Source organism: Zonotrichia leucophrys, chromosome 2, assembly GCF_028769735.1.
Source record: "Zonotrichia leucophrys gambelii isolate GWCS_2022_RI chromosome 2, RI_Zleu_2.0, whole genome shotgun sequence".
Taxonomy (NCBI): domain Eukaryota; kingdom Metazoa; phylum Chordata; class Aves; order Passeriformes; family Passerellidae; genus Zonotrichia; species Zonotrichia leucophrys.
In genome coordinates, this window is record NC_088171.1 from 50,654,124 (window position 1) to 50,677,576 (window position 23,453).

The window sequence follows — 23,453 nt, forward strand, 5'->3', positions numbered from 1 at the left end:
CCTTTAAGTTATACAACATAATTATAGTCTGATTAGTGGTAAGATGTAGATGTATATTAAAGTTGCTTAGTATTCTTTTTCTTTAATTTCAAAAGAACACCTTCAAAGCCAAACTTCTCTTTTTGTTTATATGTGAAATACAAAACATTGTAGCAAGACCTGAGCTAACCACCTGTTCTTTGGACAAATAATCTGCTGCAACCACTTCATCATGAACTACGGATAAGAAGTGAAATCAACCTACACATGTACCTAAGAATTGTAATGGAATGCCTTGTTTTGTATTGTGCTGATTCACTAATTTTAAACATTTAGCTGACCTGAGTCTCCCAAGCATCAGTGTAAATTTAACAACCCACAGTAAAATCCTGGCCTGTCCCTATCTGTTCCCATCCAATCTTGACTCCCAAACCTTAAGACATGACTGTCATCAGCCTGTACTCCTGTCTAGCTTAGTAACACTGAAATGGCTACTTCAAGTCCCCTTAGCTTTAAAAAAAAAAAGCCAAGGGCACTCTCAGCAGAGAGATAACAGATCAGTCTTGGTATCAAGGTTCAATCACGCACACAAAGGTTTATTCCTTCAAATATCTATCTTTTTTTAGTATCACAAAGCAGAAGCAGAAGGCTCCATTTTATTTTCCAGGTCTGTGCACGCCCCCATCCCCCCAGGCTCCTTGAAGCAGTTATTTACAATATATGAAATTAACCCTATAAAATAACACTATAGTTGTAATATATTAATATACACATACCTGCTTATTTAATGGCCTGAATAAACAGTCTCTCCAGGTCACCAAGGCAAGCTAGAAGGAAAAGAAGGGAGAAGAAAGACAGAATGAAGAAAATATTTACATATACACATATACGTGTAGGGTAATTCCCTATAAGGAAAGCTGGTGTAGTATGCAAACTAATGATAACTTCTAAAACTCTATTTTGGCACACACATTTCTCAAGCAATGAGACTGTTTCACATTAAAATTACAACTGGGTTTACCACTGCCTTTACTATGTTGTTCCTTTTTCTAGCAGAGGATCCACTGCCAGCTCTGGAAACTAACAAAACCCACTTTGAGTGACTTTGAAAACACACAGCTTTTTTTGTTGGCAGTTTCCAAGCTGACATAGTCCCTTAGCATTGCGCTACTAAAGTCAAGAGGAAAGGAAGTAAGGATATCAACTGTTTTTCTACCATATGCAGAATTACGAAGTGAAGCAGGAAAATAGAACAGCACTTTCCTAATGCTTTACCAGTAAGGACAATAATTATCCTATATTTAAAAAAAAATCTTTTAGTTATCTGGGATACAGAAGTACTGTTAAGTTCTTATTTATATTACTTCACACTGCAAAAAAATTATCAAGATCACATATCAATCTTTCAGAACTGCACCAAAATAACTTACACTACAAACCAAATGTTGTCTGAATCTTAGCAGCTTGGATGCAAAAAAATTTGTAGAAATGTATTGAATTCAGAAAAAAAATATTATTTACTGCTTCACTTGGTGTTTGAAAAGCTTAGCTGAATTTTAAGTGGGATGACAAGGCCATGCTGAGGCACACAGATAACACCAAGCAGCAAATTCAGACATTTCAAGCATTCAGACAACCCTCAACAGTCTACTGCTGAAGTTCCAATACATACAGGCAGATTAAACATAAAAATAATACAAGGCAGATCAAACATCTCACAGACGCAGACATTGGAATTTTTACAAATATACTGAGGTAGGAGTAGGGAAAGGAGGGAGAATGCCACTTTGCCCACTTCTACAGAATGTCTATGAACCTCCTACAAGATTCAAGGAGTGATCTATAGAATGATAATGCAAACATGGCTGATGGAATGGACAAATCACTCAGTTCAAAAAGCTACTTACTGAATAAATTTCATATATTCCTTTACGACCTTCATCACACTCACGACGAACCCAATGTCGATTGAGGTAGGCACATATCCCATTCAATACTTTGCTTGAAAACCTATAATCTTCCCACTGTTGAGTGTAGAATTTCAGCACACTCTCATCCATCAAATCTTCACCATCCTGAAATGACAAGTTTGTCAGTACTGTTGTGTCATTTTAAGGTACAACCAAGACATATCAGGGTATACAAACTGACTGTGTAATAAACCCACACCATCCAATGTATTTACAGGAAACACACTGCTAATACATTTAGTTCTACATTAGTAAAGCACAAAGCCAGTATGAGATTTTGAAATTAAAAGGCTGAGAAAAAAATGCATAGCACAGATGAAGCTCCAGAAGACACCGCTGTCCCTCTGGATGCAAGACAACATCCAGCTCTATTAGTAGTTTATTTATTAAACTAAAATAAAGGCTACCATCAGGCATTTTCAACATGACATGCACCCATTTTTTCAGCATTCCTAATATGCTGGTTAATTGCTTGGAAAGTCTAGCTATTCTTGCTCAAGAGTGCAGGACAGCTTCAGATGTCGTGTAACATTACTTCCATAAAACACAGGAATGTTGTTTTGGCTTGAAGAGGAAAAGCAGCTCACAGGTGCAAGCTTAGGGACTGATCTATGTCTGAAGCCAACAAAACATCCTAATGGCCACGGAGACAAAAGCACCTTTTAAGATTATTCAGTTTACTTCCAGTGGCTGCATACACCTCCAGTCTTACTGATACAGCTTTTCTTCTCACCCCGGTTTATGTTACTACAAGTACAGATCCATCTCATACCCCATCTTACCTTAAGGAGATTAGTCAAGTAGTTCTTCAGAAATTCTTTTAGCCGTTTGTACAATTCCAAGCCAACAAACTGAGCACCTCCAGGTGTCTGGCCCTTTTTTGATTTAGAAGGAGGTACTCCAGCTCCCCGTGCTTGATTAGATTGGTGTACACTGGTACAGTAGTTATAAACATGACTGACAGGAAAGTTAAGGAATACATGTGCCACCATAAGATTAAAAATATACTTAAAAAACAATGCTAATTTCAATAAGCTATTATTTATACAACTGTAAATGACTTAAACATAATGCATTACAAGATGCACTAGCCTACATCAAATCAAATCACAGCTAAGAAAATTAAGTAATTTTCAGCAGAATTATCTGCAGAAAAATTGTGTCAGACTGAGAGCACTGCAAGTACTGACCCCAACATTAAATTAATTTAACGCTTACTTACAAGACCATCAAGAAAACAAAGCAGTGGAATTTGCTGATAAGATTATTTAAATGGAATTTATTTGATCTACTATATTGGTCTTCTATAAATACATAAGCTTTCATTTGAACTGAAAGAAATTTCAATACTAGCCTCAAGCAACCTTCAGTAGTTGAAAACACAAGAGAATACTTTTGCATTCTTTCAAATACCAGTCTGTATAAAAGATTTGGCCACTTAAGATTGGCACACAGGACGAACCTGGAAAACAGTAATGGTAAGACACATACATTTAAATGCACACCATAAGATGAGAGTATCTAAAACCCAATTTTAGGCTAGAAGCTAATCCCAAAATTTTAGTGTAAAATCACAGTTATAGAATTGTTTACATCAGAAAAGACTTCTAAGATGAGTCCAACCATTAATATAGCACCACCAAGTCCACCACTAAACCATTTCCCTAATCACCCTAAGGGTCTTTATATACCTCCAGAGACACTGATTTCACCACCTATCTGGGCACATTGCTCCAACGCAGGACAACACTTACAGTAAAGAAAGTTTTCCTAATATCCAACCTCTATCTCCTCTGATGCAACTTAGGGCCATCTCCTCTTGTTCTGTTGCTGATTACATGGCAGAAGGGCATGACCCTCACCGTGGTACAGCCTTCTTGCAGGTAGTTGTAGAGAGCAGTGAGGTCCCTCCGAGCCTCCTTTTTTCCAGGCTAAACACCCCCAGCTCCCTCAGCCTCTCATCATCAGCTTTGTGCTCCACCCTTCCCCAGCTCTGTTGCCCTTCTCCGGATGCACTGCAGCCCCTCAATGTCCTTCCTGCTGGGAGAAGCCCAGAACTGGACACAGGATTCGAGGTGCAGAGTATAGCAGGACCATCACTGCCCTGGTGCTGTATCACACTATTGCTGATACAGGCCAGGATGTCATTGGCCTTTTTGGCCACCTGGGTGCATGCTGGCTCATGTTCAGCCAGCTGGGTGCTAGAGCAGCATCCCCAGGTCCTTTTCCATGGGGCAGCTTTGCAGCCACTCCTCCCCCAAGCTGCAGCACTGCCTGGGGTTGTTGTGGTTGAAGTGCAGGAAGGACCCAGCGCTTGGCTTTGCTGAACCTCGTACCTCGGGCCTCAGCTCACTGGTCCTGCCTCGTTGGACCCCTCTGCAGAGCCAACCCACACTCCAGCAGATCAGCACCCTCAGCTAACTCTGTGTGCCCTGCCAAATCACTGAGGGTGCACCTGATCCCCTTGTCACAGGCACTGCTGAACAGAGCTGATCCAGCACTGAGTCCTTGGGAAGGAGGTTTGCGACTGGCTGTCTGCTTGCTGCCTTGCTGCATGCATTCATACAAATGCACTTGGTTGGGCTGTTGATCCCACCCTCTTTTTTTTTGGCTAGAAGCCCTAATACTTATGTGACCAGGCAATTCTGTGGTTTCTAACACAGGGACCCTTTTTTCTTTGCTGCCACATGGATCTCCATCACCTGCCTTCCCTGAGACATCAGACTGAAGGACCTCACTAGCATACCATGCCTCAAACACTGGCATGCTGCCCCCCTGGTTTTATTCCTTTTCAAATCTCTCTCTAGAAGACCTGGTAACTCTGGTATCTGCAAAGATACGTTTCCCTTTTTGAGACAGGTGTACCATGTCTGTCACCAGCAGGTCTGATCTCATATAAACCTAGCACTAGGTTGTTTAAAAAAAAAAAAAATTGCCACTGACACCAGGCTCAGAGCCACATATTGATCTGCCAGCTCTTCCTGTTTATTCCTTCATCATTTCTTGGAACTGGAAAAGAAAGGTGTGAGAACTACTTCAGCTTCTGATCTCTTAACCAGACATCCCAAGTCCCTGAAGTCTCTTCATTACCTTTAGAGTTCTTGTTGCAACTTCACTGCTGTCTATCTAAAAAGTCTGAGAATTGTCACAGGGTAGGAAGTCTGCTCTTTACATCTTTAAGCCAAGTATCAGAGATGCAGAAGATGACCCTAGCAAGTGGCAGCAATATTTTTTCCTCTTATACTACTACAGCCTGGCAAACTTGCTGTAACTGTTAATGTAACATTTCAAGAACACATTCTGTTCTCTGATCTAAAAAACTCAAATATTCAGGATTCTTCCAAAATAGTAAGTGGAAGTCATATTGTCCCAAACACTTCAAAATAAGAAGGCATCTTTAAAGAAGCTGCATTGAACAAGCAAGAAAAATAAACTAGCTAGGTGTCACCTAGACTGAACTCGATGAGAACTCAGATCTGACAATAAAAATCACCCTAGCGACTCACACAAACAACAATGAGCCAAAAGGAATGAAGCTACTGAGCACTCACTCTTCTACTGCCAGTCCAAGGACAGGCTTTTGAGTCACATCCTTGTTAGAAAACACTGTACTAACCAATCCAGAATGTTTAATTTGGCTTTGTGTTTTCACTAGGTTAGAAAAGACCTTCAAGATCCAGTCCTACCCATGCCCTAACACCTCAACTAAACCATGGCACCCAATACCACATCCAGGGATGGGGACTCCACCACCTCCCCTGGCAGATCTTTATCCCTCAAGACAAGTGGACCCAGCTTTAACCACTAGAGAGGTTTCCTCCACAGCACACCATGAACTAGGAAATGAATATATTGCAGAGACTTGACTTTTATCTTTTCCTTCACAAAGCCCAGCACAATAAAATGGCAAGACATCAGCATAAATAAATACCAAGAAAATGATAAACCACAAATATACGATGCATTACAGTCATTATAAACAGATTTGCTTCTAAGTGGCAAAGCTCAAGAATTGTCTCCAAATATCCAGTTAACCTCCTTGTAATTAATTTTATAAAACACTTCATAGACAAAACATACCCTTAAACTGGGTTTAATGATCAGAGTATCCTGCATGCCACCACGAACAAAGCTCAGGGTCTTCACATCAAACTGCATGGAAAGCATGCTCACAGTCTATATTTACATGCTTGTTTAGAAAGTCATTGCATTCTGTGCAAAGAAGTAACGCTCTTTGCCTAAGATTAACCCTTTTTGAAAATACACAGTGTATGTTTATTTCTTATCTGTTACCTCATCCAGATGCCAAGTAAGTAAATTTCTCACAATGTCAACCAACAACATAAGGGCTTCATTTGTATTGAATTGAAGCAATTGAACTTCTTTAATCAGCCTCTTATCTCTATCAGCCACTAATTTCCTGGACATTAATGATTTCTTCCACCTCCTAATCATTTGTTTGGTCAAATTCCCTGGCACTGTTGCTACTTTTACTATCTACACCTTGATTTCAGAATTCTCTGTTCAAGTAAAGAACAAGACACGGCACAACCATTTTCCTCTAGATATGCAACTTACTTTCTTGCCACAAACAAGAAAAGCAGGTTTACCCGACAGGTTAATTTTAAAATAGCTAATACATAAATTTCTCTAAATTGTTTATGGAAAACCTCTCCTGATACTAGGAAATTAGGGCTGATTCATAAATAGCCCCTTGACAGTCCTGTCTCCTCCTTCCCCTCTCTTATCCCAAATGGCTTTGAGCAAGCCTGAAAATATGAAGACTGTCCAGATGAAGGGTAATTCTTGCAGTTTTGAGAGTACTGCCTGACAAAAACCTTCTATTCATCTCTACAAACAATCAAAACAGCCTTCAGAAAAAGAAAAGGCCAAGATTAGAAGACATAAGCCTTTTTCTTACCCCATATACTTTACTATTAAACCCAGAATTCATTGTAAAATACACACAGAGACTGAGACCTTTTGTCCATGTCCGACAGTAATCACCTCAGAGCTGCAACAAAAGTAATTCCAGTACTGCTCATCTTTACCTTTTATTCTGGCTTGAGATTTGCTAGCCAAAGGGTCCAAGACAGCACTGTTGAAGTGCTTTAGTTTCATTGTTCCATACAAGTCAAACTGAAGTTAGTTTGCAAGTGTAACTCTTTGACATATTCTGCATAAAGCATGCTCTCTCACACTTTGTTTACAATCTGTCCCCCCATCTGCTAGAGCCAGCAACTGACAGAAAGACTGACATATTCAAAACAAAATCAGATTTGTGCTGCTTACAACAAAGTGTATGACAGTCCATCTGAGAATCACAAGGGGAATGCTATGAAAAGAATTCCTAGCTGCAGAAAGCAAAATAAATCCCTCAATGCATGGTGTGCTGGAAGCTATATACATATGCAAACAGCTACCAGGAAACATTTTTGGGGGTGTTATCACAATTCTGTATAGCAATTTGCATACCATAACAAGCAGAGAAGTTAATTCATCAATAGAAAAGTTTGAACCAGAGTGAAGCCGTGCTGATCCCCAAGCTTCAGGCCGCTGAAATTCAGATTTGGCCCAGCAGACAAACTACCTACAGGAGGAAGAGTCAACATCAATTTCCTCTAACCTCTACACCTTCCATACAGTGAAGGAGAAATTTAATTTACTTGTCTAAAATAAATTTGAGGTAGAAAACTTCAAGAAAGTTTATAAAATAATTCAGCATTGTGCTGTTCAAGATGAAAAATCCTTTTCACAATTCTCCTCCAAAAGTCTTCAAAACAAAATATAGCCAAAGACAAATTAATTTTACCACCTCTGTCACCAATATAATTTACACTACTTTTGACAGCCTTGGCTCAGTTTCTAAAGATAGGCAACAGGAAAAAAAAAAAACCTGTGCTGCCACACCCTAATGCACTTAAGGCCTTGTAGCAGATCACTTCCACTGGAGGAAAGGGTCCTAACACACAAGCCAGCGGGAGAGCCTCCTTGCCACCTGGTTTCCAGCAGCACAGGGGCTCATGCAGGCAGGCAGTCATGAGGACTGGGGAAGGAACCAACACTACAGCCAGTGGTGGTCCCTGGCCCCAGACCCTTTGGTGAGCAGATCTGAACTTGTGTGCTCACACTGGGGAAGTGAAACAGGCTCTTCCAGCAGCACTGCATACATTTTTTGAGCAAGTATGCCAACAAAACACAACCTAGAGCATGCCATGGTCAATTCTAATCTACCCTCTCCCCTCGAAAAGTACCAAAGTAATCCATACAGGTTTTATACTCTGAAAGCAACTGCAAACCAAAATTATACAAGAAAAATTATCAGTTGTGTAATTCAACACACAACAAGAAAGCACTCAGACACTACAAAGATGAGTACACATAATTCAGTTTTGCATAAGTCTTAAAGTTTTTAAAAGAAAACAGTTCTGCTGAGGTACTAACTGGTTCACCTTTCACCAGCACAGCCAGACCCTCAGAGTTCTTCAATTTTGCTATGAAAAATTAACATAACTGGAAGAAGTCTGTGTGAGGAACAGGTATGTAAAATTAAAGGAACTGAAAGAGAAGGAGAATTAACAGAATACAGTAGAAAACTACAGTGCAGAGATGCCCACAATAACACAAGCCAAACAACTGTCCAATCACAATTTCTCTCTCATTACTTCTAGTCTCTTTATTATAAAGATCAGTTTTAGACATAAATTTGCTATTTCACAGACCTTAAGCAGAAATTAACTTCAGGCTCAGCAGCTGGCCTGCAGGACTAAATTGAGATTAATTCCACTTTTGTAAAAAAATCAGCATTTTCCTAGATTACACCAAAGGCATGCAAGAACATCATATAGAGAACTACTGCAAACACTGACAGGAAAATTGCTAGGGAAGGCTATAGAAGCTTTGTATTATTGTAGAACCACTTCTAAGACAAACAACACAGCTTATTATATTTACTAAAGAACAGCTTTACATATTTTCTTCAAAATTAAAGCCATTCAAGTCCTTTTAAAATTAAGAAGTTTAGGCTGGATTACCCCAGACATAAGAGAAGAGAAGCTAAGAGAAGTGGACATGCCTACATGACTATAATGTTTTGTGAGTCAAATGAATGAAGGAAATTTACATGAGTTTTTGAAATTACAAATTTGTAAAAAACAAATCACTTTTCGGAACAAGTGCTTTGAGCACTCACTTTAGCTTTGTGAGAAGCAGCAGTAAAACAAGAACTCCAGAAATCTTCATTCTTTACAGGGAGGTATCAGAAAGAGATTTTATCTATGTTCAGCTCATCATCCAGGAAGTAAGGGTTACCCCGACAGAGCCATTCAGAGAAAGCTAACAAACAAAATTAAAAGCTTGCACCCAACCCCACACAGTCACCACTTGTGATTAAGTTTCAATTGATATATTTTGATACATTGATACATTTAACTCTATAGATTTGATACAACTCTCAGCTAAATCACTCCATTTTAGACAACCCATTTTAGTCAGGGAAGGACTGAGGCCAAGACATTGAGAAGCTATTACAGCATCAGCCATGCAGCTGCTATGAAAATCCAGGCATAACTCAGCTCAAACAGGTTTCTACAAGTCTGAGATCAGAGACACTTTCAGCAAAAGCCATCTGAAGACTAATAGATAACTTCTTGTTTCTCTCTCCACAGCATAAACTCAAGTGCATCACAGAGAAGCACTCAGTTACAAGGAAAACACAAAATTTCAAAGCCAAATGCAAAAACAAAGCGTACAGTTTTTATGCCAGGGAGTGTATGAACCTCCATAACTGAGGCTGCTTTTAAATTTCTTTCTTTGCATTGACAGAGGTTGGTTCTGAACAGAATATTATTGGTTACTATAAAAAGCAAGTAGAACAGCAAGCAGTCATTGTGGAAGAGTGCATAAAGAAAGGGAATGATTGTACAAATATAAACATATTCTACCCTTCTTTCAAACTGAAGATGCAATCTTTGTAAATACACACAAATGCATACAATTATATGTACCTTTCCACACAAGAAAAGGTCCATTATGTACCCTTTGAACATGCCAACAAATACATTTACTTCTGCCTTCGTGTTTCACACAAGCACTAACTGGAACATGAGAAGTCCTATGAAATGGGATATTGAATATATGCAGGACTAATACCAGCAGACAGAAGAAGCTGCCTTGATGTATCCAAAGTGACCTCAGACGATTTGACACTGAAGTGAAAGGATAGTTTAGAGTGAGAGAATCTTAAGAGAAAGTGGAACAGCATCTGAGATGTAAATGAGAAGTGCATGCCCTAACACCTCACTATTTTCTGCATAGAAAGAGCATAATAATCTGTGCAGAAAGAAAAAAACAAGAACATACCGTGCTGCCTGGTAACAACAGATTCATGTGATTAGAAAATGAAATATTTTCACAGTTTTAATATGCATCTGCTGATCTAAAATCCTACTAAAATACAGGAATTCAACAAGGAAAAAAGATTGCAATAGAAGCAACTACAAAAGCTCTTGGCAAAGGATGCCAGGAGAAGGGCTTAATGGTTTTGTTTTTTTCTTGGTCAATATACTACTGGTGCTGAATCTACTCACAGGGAGAAAAAAAAGTTAAATATATTTACACTTTCTATTTTATGAACAGACAGATTATCCTGAGTCATCTAGCAGTTTTGAAGTGCAAGCACACTACACTTTATTTAATGTTCAACACAGTATTTTCCTATAACAGTTGCTAATACGTGAGGAAAAAAAATCCCATTTTATAAAATGATTACAGTATCCTTTTCTGATATACAATTACTTACATTTGATCCAATAGTTATTCAGTAGCCACTGATTTGTTAAAATAAGTGAACAAAATTGAATCAAAATAAGCAAGGATTTTTCATAAAATAATGAAATGTGATAGAACAGCATAGCCTTTACCTATCCTTGACAAACTTCAACTCATGACTTTGAAAATATTTACAAATGAGGGCTGATAATGGAATAATATAAGAAACACATTTTTAAGATCCAATTTATTGGTGTAAGACTTGAGCAAATTTTAAGTCATAATAAATTCAGTCATTTTCTTCAAACTTCCACATAAGACCTGTAAGATAACAATGCCAATCAACTACTCAAAGGTATTTTAGGAACCTGTTGAAATCAGAGTAATTTTATGTCTATAACATTTTAAAGACCTTGAAAGCCAATCTGAACACTGCAATCTGGACATTGCAACTTATATCTTAGTTAAACAACCACATCATACCTTCCACAGAATTATGAACTTTTCTTATCAATGACAACATTTTAAGATACTCTCATGCAAATATAAATCTCATCTGTTGTAAATTAATAACAACTGGACTCTTTAAACTCATTTTTCTCAAATTTTCTTAAAATATTAAATTTGGACAAAAAGATTAATCTGTTCTTTATGGGCATAAATTAAGTAGATTGTTTAAAAGAATCCCTAAAAATGCTTCTCAGGTTATGTTTTGTAAATCAGGGCAGTGAAAGCATGAGTTTATGTTAAATATTTGGCATTTCAAAGAGTCCACATACACTAGAGAGAAGCACACCACTAACCTTTCCATTCACCAGTGCTATCTGAAAATTGTTGATGTGTGCTTCTAAACAAAAGTAAGTATTATAGCAAAGTTACTCAGCTCTTTGTCTAAGTCACTGTGAAAAATTACACTACTTTGATACAGTGCAGCACGGTTTTCTGTCATTTTAGTACCTGGCCTGAGAATCTTCTTAAGATACATAAAACAATAAAAGGAACAAACCCCTTTCATTCTCTCCATTGAGTTTCAATGCAAATGTCCAGCAAACCCCCATTCATTCTCTCATACCTTGAGGTTTGAGGAAAATAAATTGCAGGCTCACTATACAATTAGTTTGAAAAATGGACTTCACTTGCTGCCAAAAGAGAAGAAAATAGTACAAGATGTATGAATATTTTATCACTGCCAAATGGAGTTAAGAAGAGGTGGCTATAAAGACAAGTGACCTACAGCACTATAAATAAGTTGAGTAAGAATAATTCTAGTAAACCAAGTAATAGGTTTTCAACCAACAATTCAAAACAGAAACTCAAAACTTGCTATACAGAAATACAGTTCTCTCTCTACAGTCTCTTACAGACTAACTGAAGTTTCCTCCAAACAGACTAAATGCCACTAGGAGATGTTCTGTATACACATACCCCTAAAAACTGACTTTTACAAGCAAGTCCTGTGGATCACAGCCTCCAAACTAATAATCACCAAATGGAAAACGGGGTGAATAGGCCTTCCCTCACAATATTTAGGTCTATTGTTTCTAGAAATCGAGTTAATTTTATTGGCTGTTTATCTTTTCAGCATAAAGTCAATGTTTGACATGTAATTCTGAGCTAGCTTGTAATACTGTTGTCAGATGATGTTAATTACTGTTATAGGAACAACTAGGCTCTTCAGTACTAGAAATTACATAATATCTGGGTAAGGAACAGAAAAACATCTAGATTTCATTTTCAAGAATCTCACACATGGGGGGAAAAAAAGGAAACACCAAAACAACAAACTGCACAAGAAGGAAACACATGATCATTTGATCTCACAAAGAAAAGGTACTTTGCAGTTAAAAGCACAAATAAATCTAAATTACAAGAAGTATGGATGAGGAACTTGGTAACCACCATTCAGAAACAAAATTTTTCCTTCACCTCTTCAATATTCAGATCTAAAAAACTCCTGGAATAATCATCATGTTTCTGCTCCCACTGAAATGAAGGGGAAGAAACCCCACCTTAAGCACAGGCTCCAGCCCGTACAAGAGATGAATTTACTGTTTCACAAAGAGACCGTCTGAACAAAGAAAACAAGTGCAGGTGTGACAGAGGTCTGAAATGCTTGAATTGCATAACTATTCTAATTATTTTCCAGAGGGACTTGACCAAGGCACAACAAAATCTTCTACATCTCCAATCAATTTTGATTGAAAATTGATGACAGACATAGGACTGAATAGGATATAGGACAGATATAGGACTTGCTTATATGCATGGTTCCCCTCTTATAAATTAAAGGGATGAAATGAAATCCACCTCAGGAGGAATATCCTGACAAGAAAAAAAAAAAGGGGGTGGATGGGGAAAGAGAAAGAGGACAAAAGAGGATGAGGAAAGACTAAACTGTCAATTATCAAGACATTCTTGTAAGTACAGCTGATCTTCAGACCAATTACAGCTGCAACTGAAACTCATCTGCAGCTGTTCTGCTTTCCAAACTAAGCTGGTTGATAAGCAAAGCTTCCTGAAATAAACATCTACCCGACTACAAGACTTGCTGTACACAAAGACTGGGCAAATATGTCACAGTTACTGCTTTGAATGGGGTGTAATCTTTTAAGCACAACTTTTGAACACATGTACTTGGTACAGAATGCGAAATGCATTGCTATCTTCACAGGAGATTAAATACACAGCCTAACCAGTACCAAATATTCTGAGTTCTCTAACTATTATGTCCAAAAACTTGGACAAAAAATCCAAGCTGACCACCAAAATTACCCCCTAAATTAATTCACTGAAGAAATTAACATAAACGGTCCTTATTTTTGTACCAACAACTCCTCAAAGCAGAAGCAAGGAGGAAATGAGTAACTAATAGAGACCATATCCTTTTTACAGCTTCATTCTGAGCATCTTTGAGAACATCAGGAGAGGAAAAAAGCCCATGTTTAACCATTACCATTATAGTCAGTACTTAGCCTTCAGCTGCCCTGCTTAACAGAGCTCCTGAACAGGAATATATTAAAGGCACTCAGAAGAAAAAACTCTCAGAGCTTCTACTGCATGTCAAATTTCTCTCAGACATTCAACTTCCACAGAGTTGTTTCACTGAGTCAAAACTAACATTGAACCTAGTGCTGCAAGAAATCACTAATTTTAAATCTTAGGAAAAGTACTGACCCTATACAAATGTTATTTCATCTTCCCATTGCTATTAAAGAAGTATCCTAGAAACACTCAGCAGGCTGCTCAGGGCTTCTCCCACCACAGCCTGGAGCATGGATTCTGCAGGCACAGATAGAAAAGTTTGCACGTTGATGCTGAGATTACATGTACAGAGAAACTTAGAAAGTCCAGGGAACTACAGAATTGACTGGTTTATAGCCTTCAAGCTCCTCTTTCTTTTATAAAAGCTCTGTCCTTTAAAAAAAAATTATTACAGACTAAAATTTTACATGCTGCAATTCCAAATCAGTGCCAGCAACAGCTACAGACATTAGTTCAGAATAATAACTTCATTAAAAAAACCCAACTCTAAATACTGATAGAGAAAAGCAGCAGAACTAAATGATATTAAATGTATTCAGTTACTATTTCTATCAAATATACAGCAAAGTGTGTAGACCACCACCTTTTTAAGCAGTGCTGACTTTACCATGAAATACAAGCTTACAAGAGTCAAGGCAGAACAAAAGACTCAAAACAAAGGTCATGGAATCCATTTACATGGCACCTTATAGGCAAAATAAAGAAGAATTTCCTTTCTAAATGAAGTCCTGAAGTCAAATACCTAAGCTGTAATACAACAAGAGACATATTTCTCCTACATATTGGTTTGAAAAAATCCTTATAGACTACCTGACAGAAACAAGTTTCCTACAATCTTCCACACAGTAGCTCAGTGCATTTGAACAAGGAGGTTAACCCCCTTCCAGCAGCTTGTAACAACAACCAGAATGTATTTTCCAGAGACGCTGGAAAATAACTCTCCAATGCAAGCTAGGAATTAAAGCAAAATCCACTGGAGACATTCTCACTCCAGCTGGAAAATTACACAATCAAGTCAAGAGTAAAGTATTACATAGAGAATGACAATTGAAAAACTTCCAGGTAACTGGACATGATTACCAGTAAGACCTGAAGCCTAATGCCAGAGACTAACAGAAAACGAAAAGGAATTTCTGTTTTCTTTGTGTGCATTGTGGACTCAAAATTCAACCTAATAATAAAATCTCTTTAAACATGTGCTGTATTAAAGATAACAGTAATCAAACCTGAAATACAGAGGTAGCCTTAATAATTATGGAAGCCAGTTTTCCAGATAACAGAATGTTCCTGCTATTTGCCAGTAATATTAAATAGAAAAGGCCAATCTTCAAAACAAAACCATGCATTCTTAGAAGCCATTAAGTGAAATACTTATGGAGCAATTTTCAGTCTAGAAAAGTAAAAAGCTATCTGTAATCTACCAGCAGTGAGAGCACTAGCTATCATAGGCAGTAGGATACGTGTAGAGTTCCATGTATCTGGATTTTGCCATACTTTGTCTGGTGTAAACCTGTTGAATTCCAGCTCTTAGGTCATCCCATATCTGGTCAAGACCAATCTGTTTAAGTCCATGCGGGTTCTGACTCCTATTTGATGACATTTTGTATTTCCTGTAAAGTCTTCCAGTGCAGCAGCCTGAGCTCTTGTTATTCCTCCATCAGAATCACAAGTCAAGTAACATTCTAAACTCAGTTGCAGCAACTCAGCAAGATATTCTTTATGCACAAAAAGTGATGTTTTCCAGGAGGATAACCTGCAACAGGAAAAGAAAACATACACGTTATATGACAGTCTAAATTTATCCACACTAAAGACGCAAAATTTATTATTTCATTGAAATACTGTCGTTTACACAGATGAGAAATCCACCTTGAGATGTGAAATACTAAAACCAAGGAACACAATTTAGCAATTCACCACAAAATGAGACAGTTAGTACCCAGAGTTATCCAAAGGCTGTAGGTATTTAGATGAGTGCGGCTGACAACAGAACTCTAATACTAACAACAAAACACAACAGCAAAAAGCTTTCCAAGCAGCAGACACTATCTACCAGCAAGTGTAAATAGCTCCTCCCCCTTCAACAGTAAAATTCCAGTACTTCTGAGCAACTCTGGGTTCTGTGGTAGCTCATTGTTTAACAAACACCCTAATGGGTATCGAAGATTAACCAGAAGATGCTACAAACAACTTTTTCTTCATTGAAAGAGTTATCAATAACTCTTCCAATCTTGTACTATTACAGGAAACCTGAAAGGCCAAGACATTTTGGTAGCAGAGAATTTTTCTATCTGGCAAGCATATGCTTACAATTATTTCTTTACTATGTAGAAGAACACCACTTCCTTCAATGTCATTTTACCAGCAAGAGAACATACAGTCAATAATGGTGGGAAGAAAGAACTACTAATAGGAGTACACAGAATAAATATTGAATGAATTGTGAACAATCAGAAAGTAAGAAAATGCACTACTCCCATGAGTTTTAAGTGCACAAATGTCAGGACATAGTGAAATGATGGCTACCAATTCATCAGCCTCATGATATTATGGTGAAGGAACACATTCACCTGGAAAGGTCCACTGAAAACATCAAGCAGAGAAGAAACATTTTTTACAGAAGTCCATAAAAATACACTTGCAATTTTAATATGTCTTACCCTCCAAAGCAACAAAATTAAGAACATATCAGAAAATGACAATGTAAAAAAGGAGCCCAAAATAAGAGAGTTGTACTAAGGACCAAGTTAATCTTACTGGAGTCTTCCCATTCATACAGGGAGCCTATAAGAAAGATGGAGAAAAACTTTTTACTGGTACTGTAGTTACAGGAGAAGGGTCAAAGGTTTTAAATTAAAAGAGGGTAGATTCACAGTGGACATAAGGAGGAAATTCTTAACTGTGAGGGTGGTGGTGAGACATTGGAACAGGCTGCCCAGTAAAGCTGTTGGATGCCTGGTGTTTAAGGCCATGTTGAAAGGAGCTTTGAGCAACCTGATCTAATGGATGGTGTCTCTGCCCAAGACAAGGAGACTAGACTAGATGATTCCTTCCAGCCCAAACCACTCTGTCATTCTGCACCCTAGACCTCACTGACTGGAATACTCAAACCTCAGTGGAACATTATGGCTTTCCATTTTTCTACAGACAATACAACTTTATGATAAATCTGTCATCCAAGGTTCATTCCATAATTTCAAGAAAATATAGGCTGAGATCAAATAAACCCTATTATTTGTTCTTAGTCTCTGAGCAGCAGAAAATAAAACATATTCTACAGTTATGTCATAGGTGTTTGTCACAGCCACTTCTAGGCTATTCCATGTTACACTCCAGGCTTTGCAGAGTTTTGAAAATTACATATTCTGTTATACCCTCCTTGACTTCCACCCAGTTATCTGAAGTTCTCTTCTGCCTTTTCTCCTGAACCCTAAAAAGACCAACTGAGATAGAGGCATTTTTTCATTTTTTTCAGTCAGTGACTGTCTTACTACAGTAACACAGAGATTACCTATCCTCACAGTCCTTTGCTTTCCCATTACCCATACACATTTCAATCTCCAAATCTATGTAAAACCACCGAGAAGTATTTTTATTACGTGAGTCTCAGCAACAAGTACTGTCTCATTTTAATCTGACATACAACTGATTATGTAGCTAGTTTTATTTTTAAAGAGGAAACAGTTACTCAGAGAATTAGGTGGAAAAGCAAGAATTCAATCAATATACATCTTAGAAAACACATACCTAAAATTCAACCCTGCCATTTTTGTTTATCTAATCACAGCAAGCTAGTTATTAAAGGCATACAACAATCATGCATCATAATGCTGCAGTGTAATCTAGATCATACCTTGCTTGTATTTAACTTCTTTAATTTCTGGAAACTGAACCTGCTGCAGTACTACTGACGATGGACTTTCAGGACTGAGCAACAAAAGCCAGGAAGAACAAAGGTCCATGAGTGGCCATTCACCTCCACTGAGGGAAATATTCTGTGCATGTTACACACCCACAGTCTTGGACTGTGATCCTAAGTCAGCATTGCAATAAAAGCAAGAAAATGAATTCCATGTCTACAATCCAGGAGAGCAGAAACACTTTGATTTCTTAGATCTGGTACTAAAGAAGACATGGTTCTGAATCTATAATGCCACAAAAACTGCCGTACGTGTGAGAATTAACTGACTGTCACTTGCTTATTAATCTGCCAAAACACGTTTTGGTGTACCTAACACAAAATACTTAATTGCTGTATAAGAGCTTCTAACAAAAGGCCAACCCCTTGCTAGCTAGCAGAAAGCACAACCAGCAGATGTTGAGTTTCCCCTTCTATGATGATGGAAATATTTAACTCTCCTCTCTAACTAAACATCTCCTAGTTTTATGTCCCCTGGTGCATCTATGAATACTAGCTATTCCCAGAATCTTTTCAACTCAAGGTGTTCCTCATTCACCCTCCCTTTCCCCTAAAGGAAACCTCTGTATTTAAGTCAGGATGTAGCTATTAAAAATGCTATGAAAATGAACAATTTTGGGCTTTTTTTCACATGCAGTCCACTATATAAAAATATTATTTATATGTCATAATTCCACCGCAATTGACACTACCTCACTATGCTCTCATTGGCATTCAATTTGAATTTTGCAAGCAAACACATTAATACAGAATGACAGTACCATCTTGCTAACTTCCTAGACTCAAACAATTTACTTCTTCCAGTTAATTACTACTTAACATTAATCAGAAAATAGAGCAATAGATTAATAATTCTATAAGCCACTATCAATTTCTTCCAGATTTATTTATGTGTAGGAAAATAGAAAGGTAATTATTAATATATTACTTTAACAAGAATAGAATTTCAATTGCATATTTATGAAAAGAACTATCCATACTTAGTGGTTAAACTAAACTATGGTATTAAATTTATAGGAAGAGCAGGGGTAACACAAGGCTTTGTTACTTGGCACAGTTGTTATTACACACAAACATTTGATATTCTATTTCACGTGAAAAGTGCTATTATTTGATTCACACACAAAAACCCTTTCCTAGGCCAACAATTCTGAAAGGTCAAATCGAGTCCACAGCAGTTATACTGCATCTCTTCACCCAACATCCCAATTGCTACAAAGAGGGAGAAAGAGTTCCTAAGGCACATTTCTCAGTGCCCAGACTGTGCACAACTGCCTGAATTAAAACCTCACCATTAAGTCATGACCTTTAAATCAGTGAGGTCTCTCCCTTGCAAAGTGCTTTTGGCAGGACTGTGCACAAGCTGCACTTGAACTGACCATCACTGTGCTTTCTGCCCTAACAGATCAGACCTGCTGCTGACCTGCTTCAAGGATAAAATCAGCTGCCTGAGTTCCAACATCCACTCTGCAGCTCTGGACCAGAGAACCCAAACTTCATTATAGCTTCAGGAGCAGCTATATTTGCATGAGAAATATCACCCCTACAGTTTCCAGACAACATATGCACCATTTGATGCAGCAGGATGATAGTGTTCAATGCCAGCCAATCTTTCAAGCCTGCACTCAAGTACTGCAATTAAAACAGTCCAAACAAAGGAGGTAACACTTTTGCCAAAACTTTAAAACAGCCTTGAAGGACTTGTATGTTACTCCCACTTTTTCATTACTTAGGGACACACATCATGATAGATAAACATGATATGCAAAGAAACACATTGCATTAGAAAATACTGGGCTTGTCTTTATTGATAATCTAATAATAGTCTTTTTTAGATATCCCACCTCTTTGGAAAATAATGTGCATGCTGGAAGAGGCCTTCAGGAAAATGTGAAAATTAACCCATCTTTTATCTAAAAAACTTAATGGATCCCACCACTTCTCAGCATCCCAAGCCATCTGCTGGAGTAAACACCTGATTTTTACATCCTAACACAACACAACTTTCAGCTTTACAGCCCCAAGGCCTGTGCATCACCTGTTGTTCTCCCACAACCCCTTATTTCTAAATTACATACTTCAAGATAGTTTACTTCAGTAATTACAGATAGAATTTGAACTTGTCAGCTTCTTGCACAGTAAGAACTCAGAGGTTCAGAGCAAGGTTTCCCAGCTGATGCAAGAGCCCAGATAACACTGTTTTAAAGATGCAATAAAGAGGCACAACCTCTAGACTTATTTTATCTCTTGTCTAACTTCATATATGAGGATGTCTAGCAGCATGAGTTTAAGTGACCAGAGTTAATCCCACTACACCCAAACCCATTTGGGAAGAGAAGCAAGTTTCACTAATAAGCTATGGTGGAACAAATGTCACTAAAAATAAGTTTAGAAACTTCATAATGCTGAAGGTTTTTGAAGTATCTTGACTTCAGCTGATGTGTTAGCATTATGAGCTCTACACTGTAACATTGCTTAGTTGAGCCATAGTCCTGCATGCAACATTATACAGCACTCACATTTCTGTGCAGAATTATTTTAGGCCACTGAAATTAAAGGCTATGAGTAAGGTAGATAGTTTATGCACTTCACACGACACAATTCTTAAAGCAAGACTAGGAACAAGCATAATGTCCTTAGCACTTCACATGCTACAAATGTGTAATTAATCAACATCTGGAGAATTTGCCTATAGCAGACATTTTCACTGTGCCCCAGCAAAATCACACAACTATTGTAAAAAATGGTTATTCTAGAAATCAATACCAGAAGAGAAATACTAGAATTTTTTCTCCCTCTTCAACAAAGATATTTAAGAGACAAATGACAAAAATTACAATGTTCAGTTCCTCTGCATTATTACGAAACACTGAGCTACATGTAGTGTGAAAAGCTTTAGCTCATCTCATTTTCAAGGAAGTTAAATTCAGTTCATTATGAGAAAAACCAGAGATGTATGCATGCACTCATCCCTTCCAAAACTTGTCTTTGGGTGGTAAAAAATTCTGTACAGCACTTTAAAAAAAAAGCAGCAGCAAGTGTGTGTAATTTGGCAGTAATTTAAGACCAAGTTGTGTAAATTTGGCGTGGTTAATACTGTACCTCCCTAACGATGACTTCATTTTGGGCTCCAATGTTCTCCCCACGCCCCCTCCTCTGTGTTTTACAGCTCTGATCAATGATATCTAACGCACTGTAATTAATACACTCCTACATTAGTTCATGTGCCAACGATACAGTTGCCAGCTGAACAAATAAAACAAAGCCTGGACATGTTCTTCACAGCTAGAAAAACTCTAAAATTCAATTTTATGTTCAAATTTAAACACAATATATGTAAGTAACTTGGAATTGCAGTTTTCACACTTTCCTAATTTACTTAAATTATCCATTACTGTCTTCACTAAAAGCCTTTTTAACTCATGTCGTTTATCTGTATGCCTGAATACAAGGATTTTTCTAAAATATCAATAACTATTCATCAGAATAAAACCAAGAAACCTGGAGTGTGCCACTTTTTCTCTTTGCCTATTCTTTTACCAGCTCTTTAACATTCTTTATTTCTTCCTTACAGCTTTACCTTTGTTTTCCTTGAACAAACAATCCCAGCAGCGTTTGACAGGTATCTCCCTTCAGTAATGCCACAGCTAATACAAAAAAACTCAAACAACTCACACCATACTCTAACATATACATGCTGCCTCATGAACAAAGAGTAGATCTAGACTCAATAAGGTTTGCTGCCATATTCTACCCAAGCCAACTCTCCCTTCTGCAACTCTAGCCGAAGTTAACTCTGGTCAATATTTAGAATCCCACAAACAATAGGTTTTATGGTTGTTTTACTGCATCAACATCAATTTGGAAAACAGTGCAAGGGACTACATCCTTAAGTACTACATAGGTAAAACATTTCAAGTTTTGGTTGGCCATCTTCAGAGAGAGTTCGCTTTGCTGTTGATGAAATAATCCTTATGTAGAAAGTTTGCAGATTGCTCCTAAACTGAGCGTCCTTTCTAACCTAAGGTCTTGCATATTCCTGTGTCAAAACCAGGACACAGACCCTACAGTATTTTTTAACTGAACAGTTAATGTGCTTCATAGCTTCTTCAAACACTCAGTTTTACATCTTGGAAAAAGGAATGCTGCAGATAAGGAAAAGAACAAAAAAATCCAGTCAAGATATTGGTGCACTGAAGAGAAGGAAGAAAGTTTTACAGAAGTGTAGTGGGTTTGTGTGGCAGGCTTTGGTAGTGGCAGGGGGGGTTACGGGGGTGACTTCTGTAAGAAGTTGGCTGTAGCTCCCCCCAAGTCCAAGAGAGCCAATGCCAGCCAGCTCCAGGATGGATCTACCACTGGCCAAGGCTGTGCCAACCAGAGATGGCAGTAACATATTAAGAAGGAAAATAAATTATTGCACAGATGTAATTGCAATCAGAGAAGAGAGGAATGAGAATATGTGAGAGAAACCCTGCAGACACCAAGGTCAATGGAGGATGAGGCATCAGAGCAGAGATTGCCCTGCAGCCTGTGAAGACCATGGTGAAACAGCCATGCCCCTGCAGCCCATGGAGGACCACAGGGATGCAGAGACCTGCTCACAGACCACAGGGGTGCAAACTTCCACCTGCAGCCCATGGAGGAAACACATGTTAGAGCAGGTGGATGCCTGAAAGGAGGCTGTGAGCTCATGCGAGTCCCATGCTGGAGCAGATTTCCTAGCAGGACTTATGACCCTGTGAGGTACCCATGCTGGAGCAGGCTGGGCCTGAAGGACTGCACCCTGTGGAAAGAGACCCACATCAAAGAAGAGCTGCAGCCCATGGGAAGGACTGATGCAAGATAAGTTTATGCAGAACTGTCCCTCATGGGAAGATTCCATGTCAGAGCAGGGGAAGGACTCTTCTCCCTGAGCAGTGGCAGAAACAGCCTGTGGTGAACTCACCATACCTCACCCCTGCCTCCGTGCGCTGCTGGTGGGGAGGAGGTAGAGCCAAGAAGGACAGAGAGGTGGGGGGAAGGTCTCTTAAAAATTTGTTTTACTTTTCATTAACTTGCTCTGATTTTGATTAATAATAATTTCAATTGATATGCCCAAGACTAGTCTGTTTTGCTCATGATAGTAATCAATGAGAGATCTGTCCTTGTCCTTATCTCAACCCATGAGCCTTTCATTGTATTTTTTCTCCTCTGTCTACTTGAGGGAGTGATGAAGGGGCTTTGGTGGATACCTGGCAAGCAACCAGGTAAAACCACCACAATAAGAAAAAGAGCCTTGAATATTCCCACTTTCTCTCTGGCTTTAATCATATATATGATACAACCTGCATAAACCCAAACAAAAAACCAAAACAAACAAGAAAGCAAAAGACTAAACAAAGCCCAATGAAACCCAAATAAACATAAATAATGAAGGACAATGCACATGAAGATGAACATCTTGATTCAGTCAGGAAAATGCAGAAAAGGAAAATGAGGGCGGAAAAGCCATGAAATTTGCTAGATACCCCATGTTCCAAGCAGAAGACAGAGTAATATACCCTGTTTCCTTAGAAAAAAACCCCACAAAAAAAACCCCAACCAAACACCACTGCAAAAAGCCACAAAAACAAAACAACAGCAGCAAGGAGTTAAATCCAATGCAACTCAGAAAGAAAAAACACAGAAGGGCTGGAACACTGAAATACCTTGGGCCAGTTTAGAGACCTTAATGATCCTGCAAGGACAATTCTTACTCATAACTGTTTTCCCAAAAGACCTTACCAGACATCAAA

General features: G+C 38.3%; 1 protein-coding gene across 1 annotated transcript in view; it reads right to left on the reverse strand.

Annotated features, from left to right (window-relative positions):
• Positions 1 to 23,453, reverse strand: part of CUL1 (cullin 1) — a 52,021-nt gene that overhangs the window by 21,555 nt on the left and 7,013 nt on the right. The window contains exons 2-5 of the mRNA XM_064704985.1: positions 15,221 to 15,513; positions 2,732 to 2,906; positions 1,887 to 2,054; positions 756 to 806 (exon numbers count right to left, since the gene is read on the reverse strand). Of these exons, the coding sequence (XP_064561055.1) occupies positions 756 to 806; positions 1,887 to 2,054; positions 2,732 to 2,906; positions 15,221 to 15,360 (534 nt within the window). The 5' untranslated portion in view covers positions 15,361 to 15,513. The remainder of the gene's footprint in view (positions 1 to 755; positions 807 to 1,886; positions 2,055 to 2,731; positions 2,907 to 15,220; positions 15,514 to 23,453) is intronic.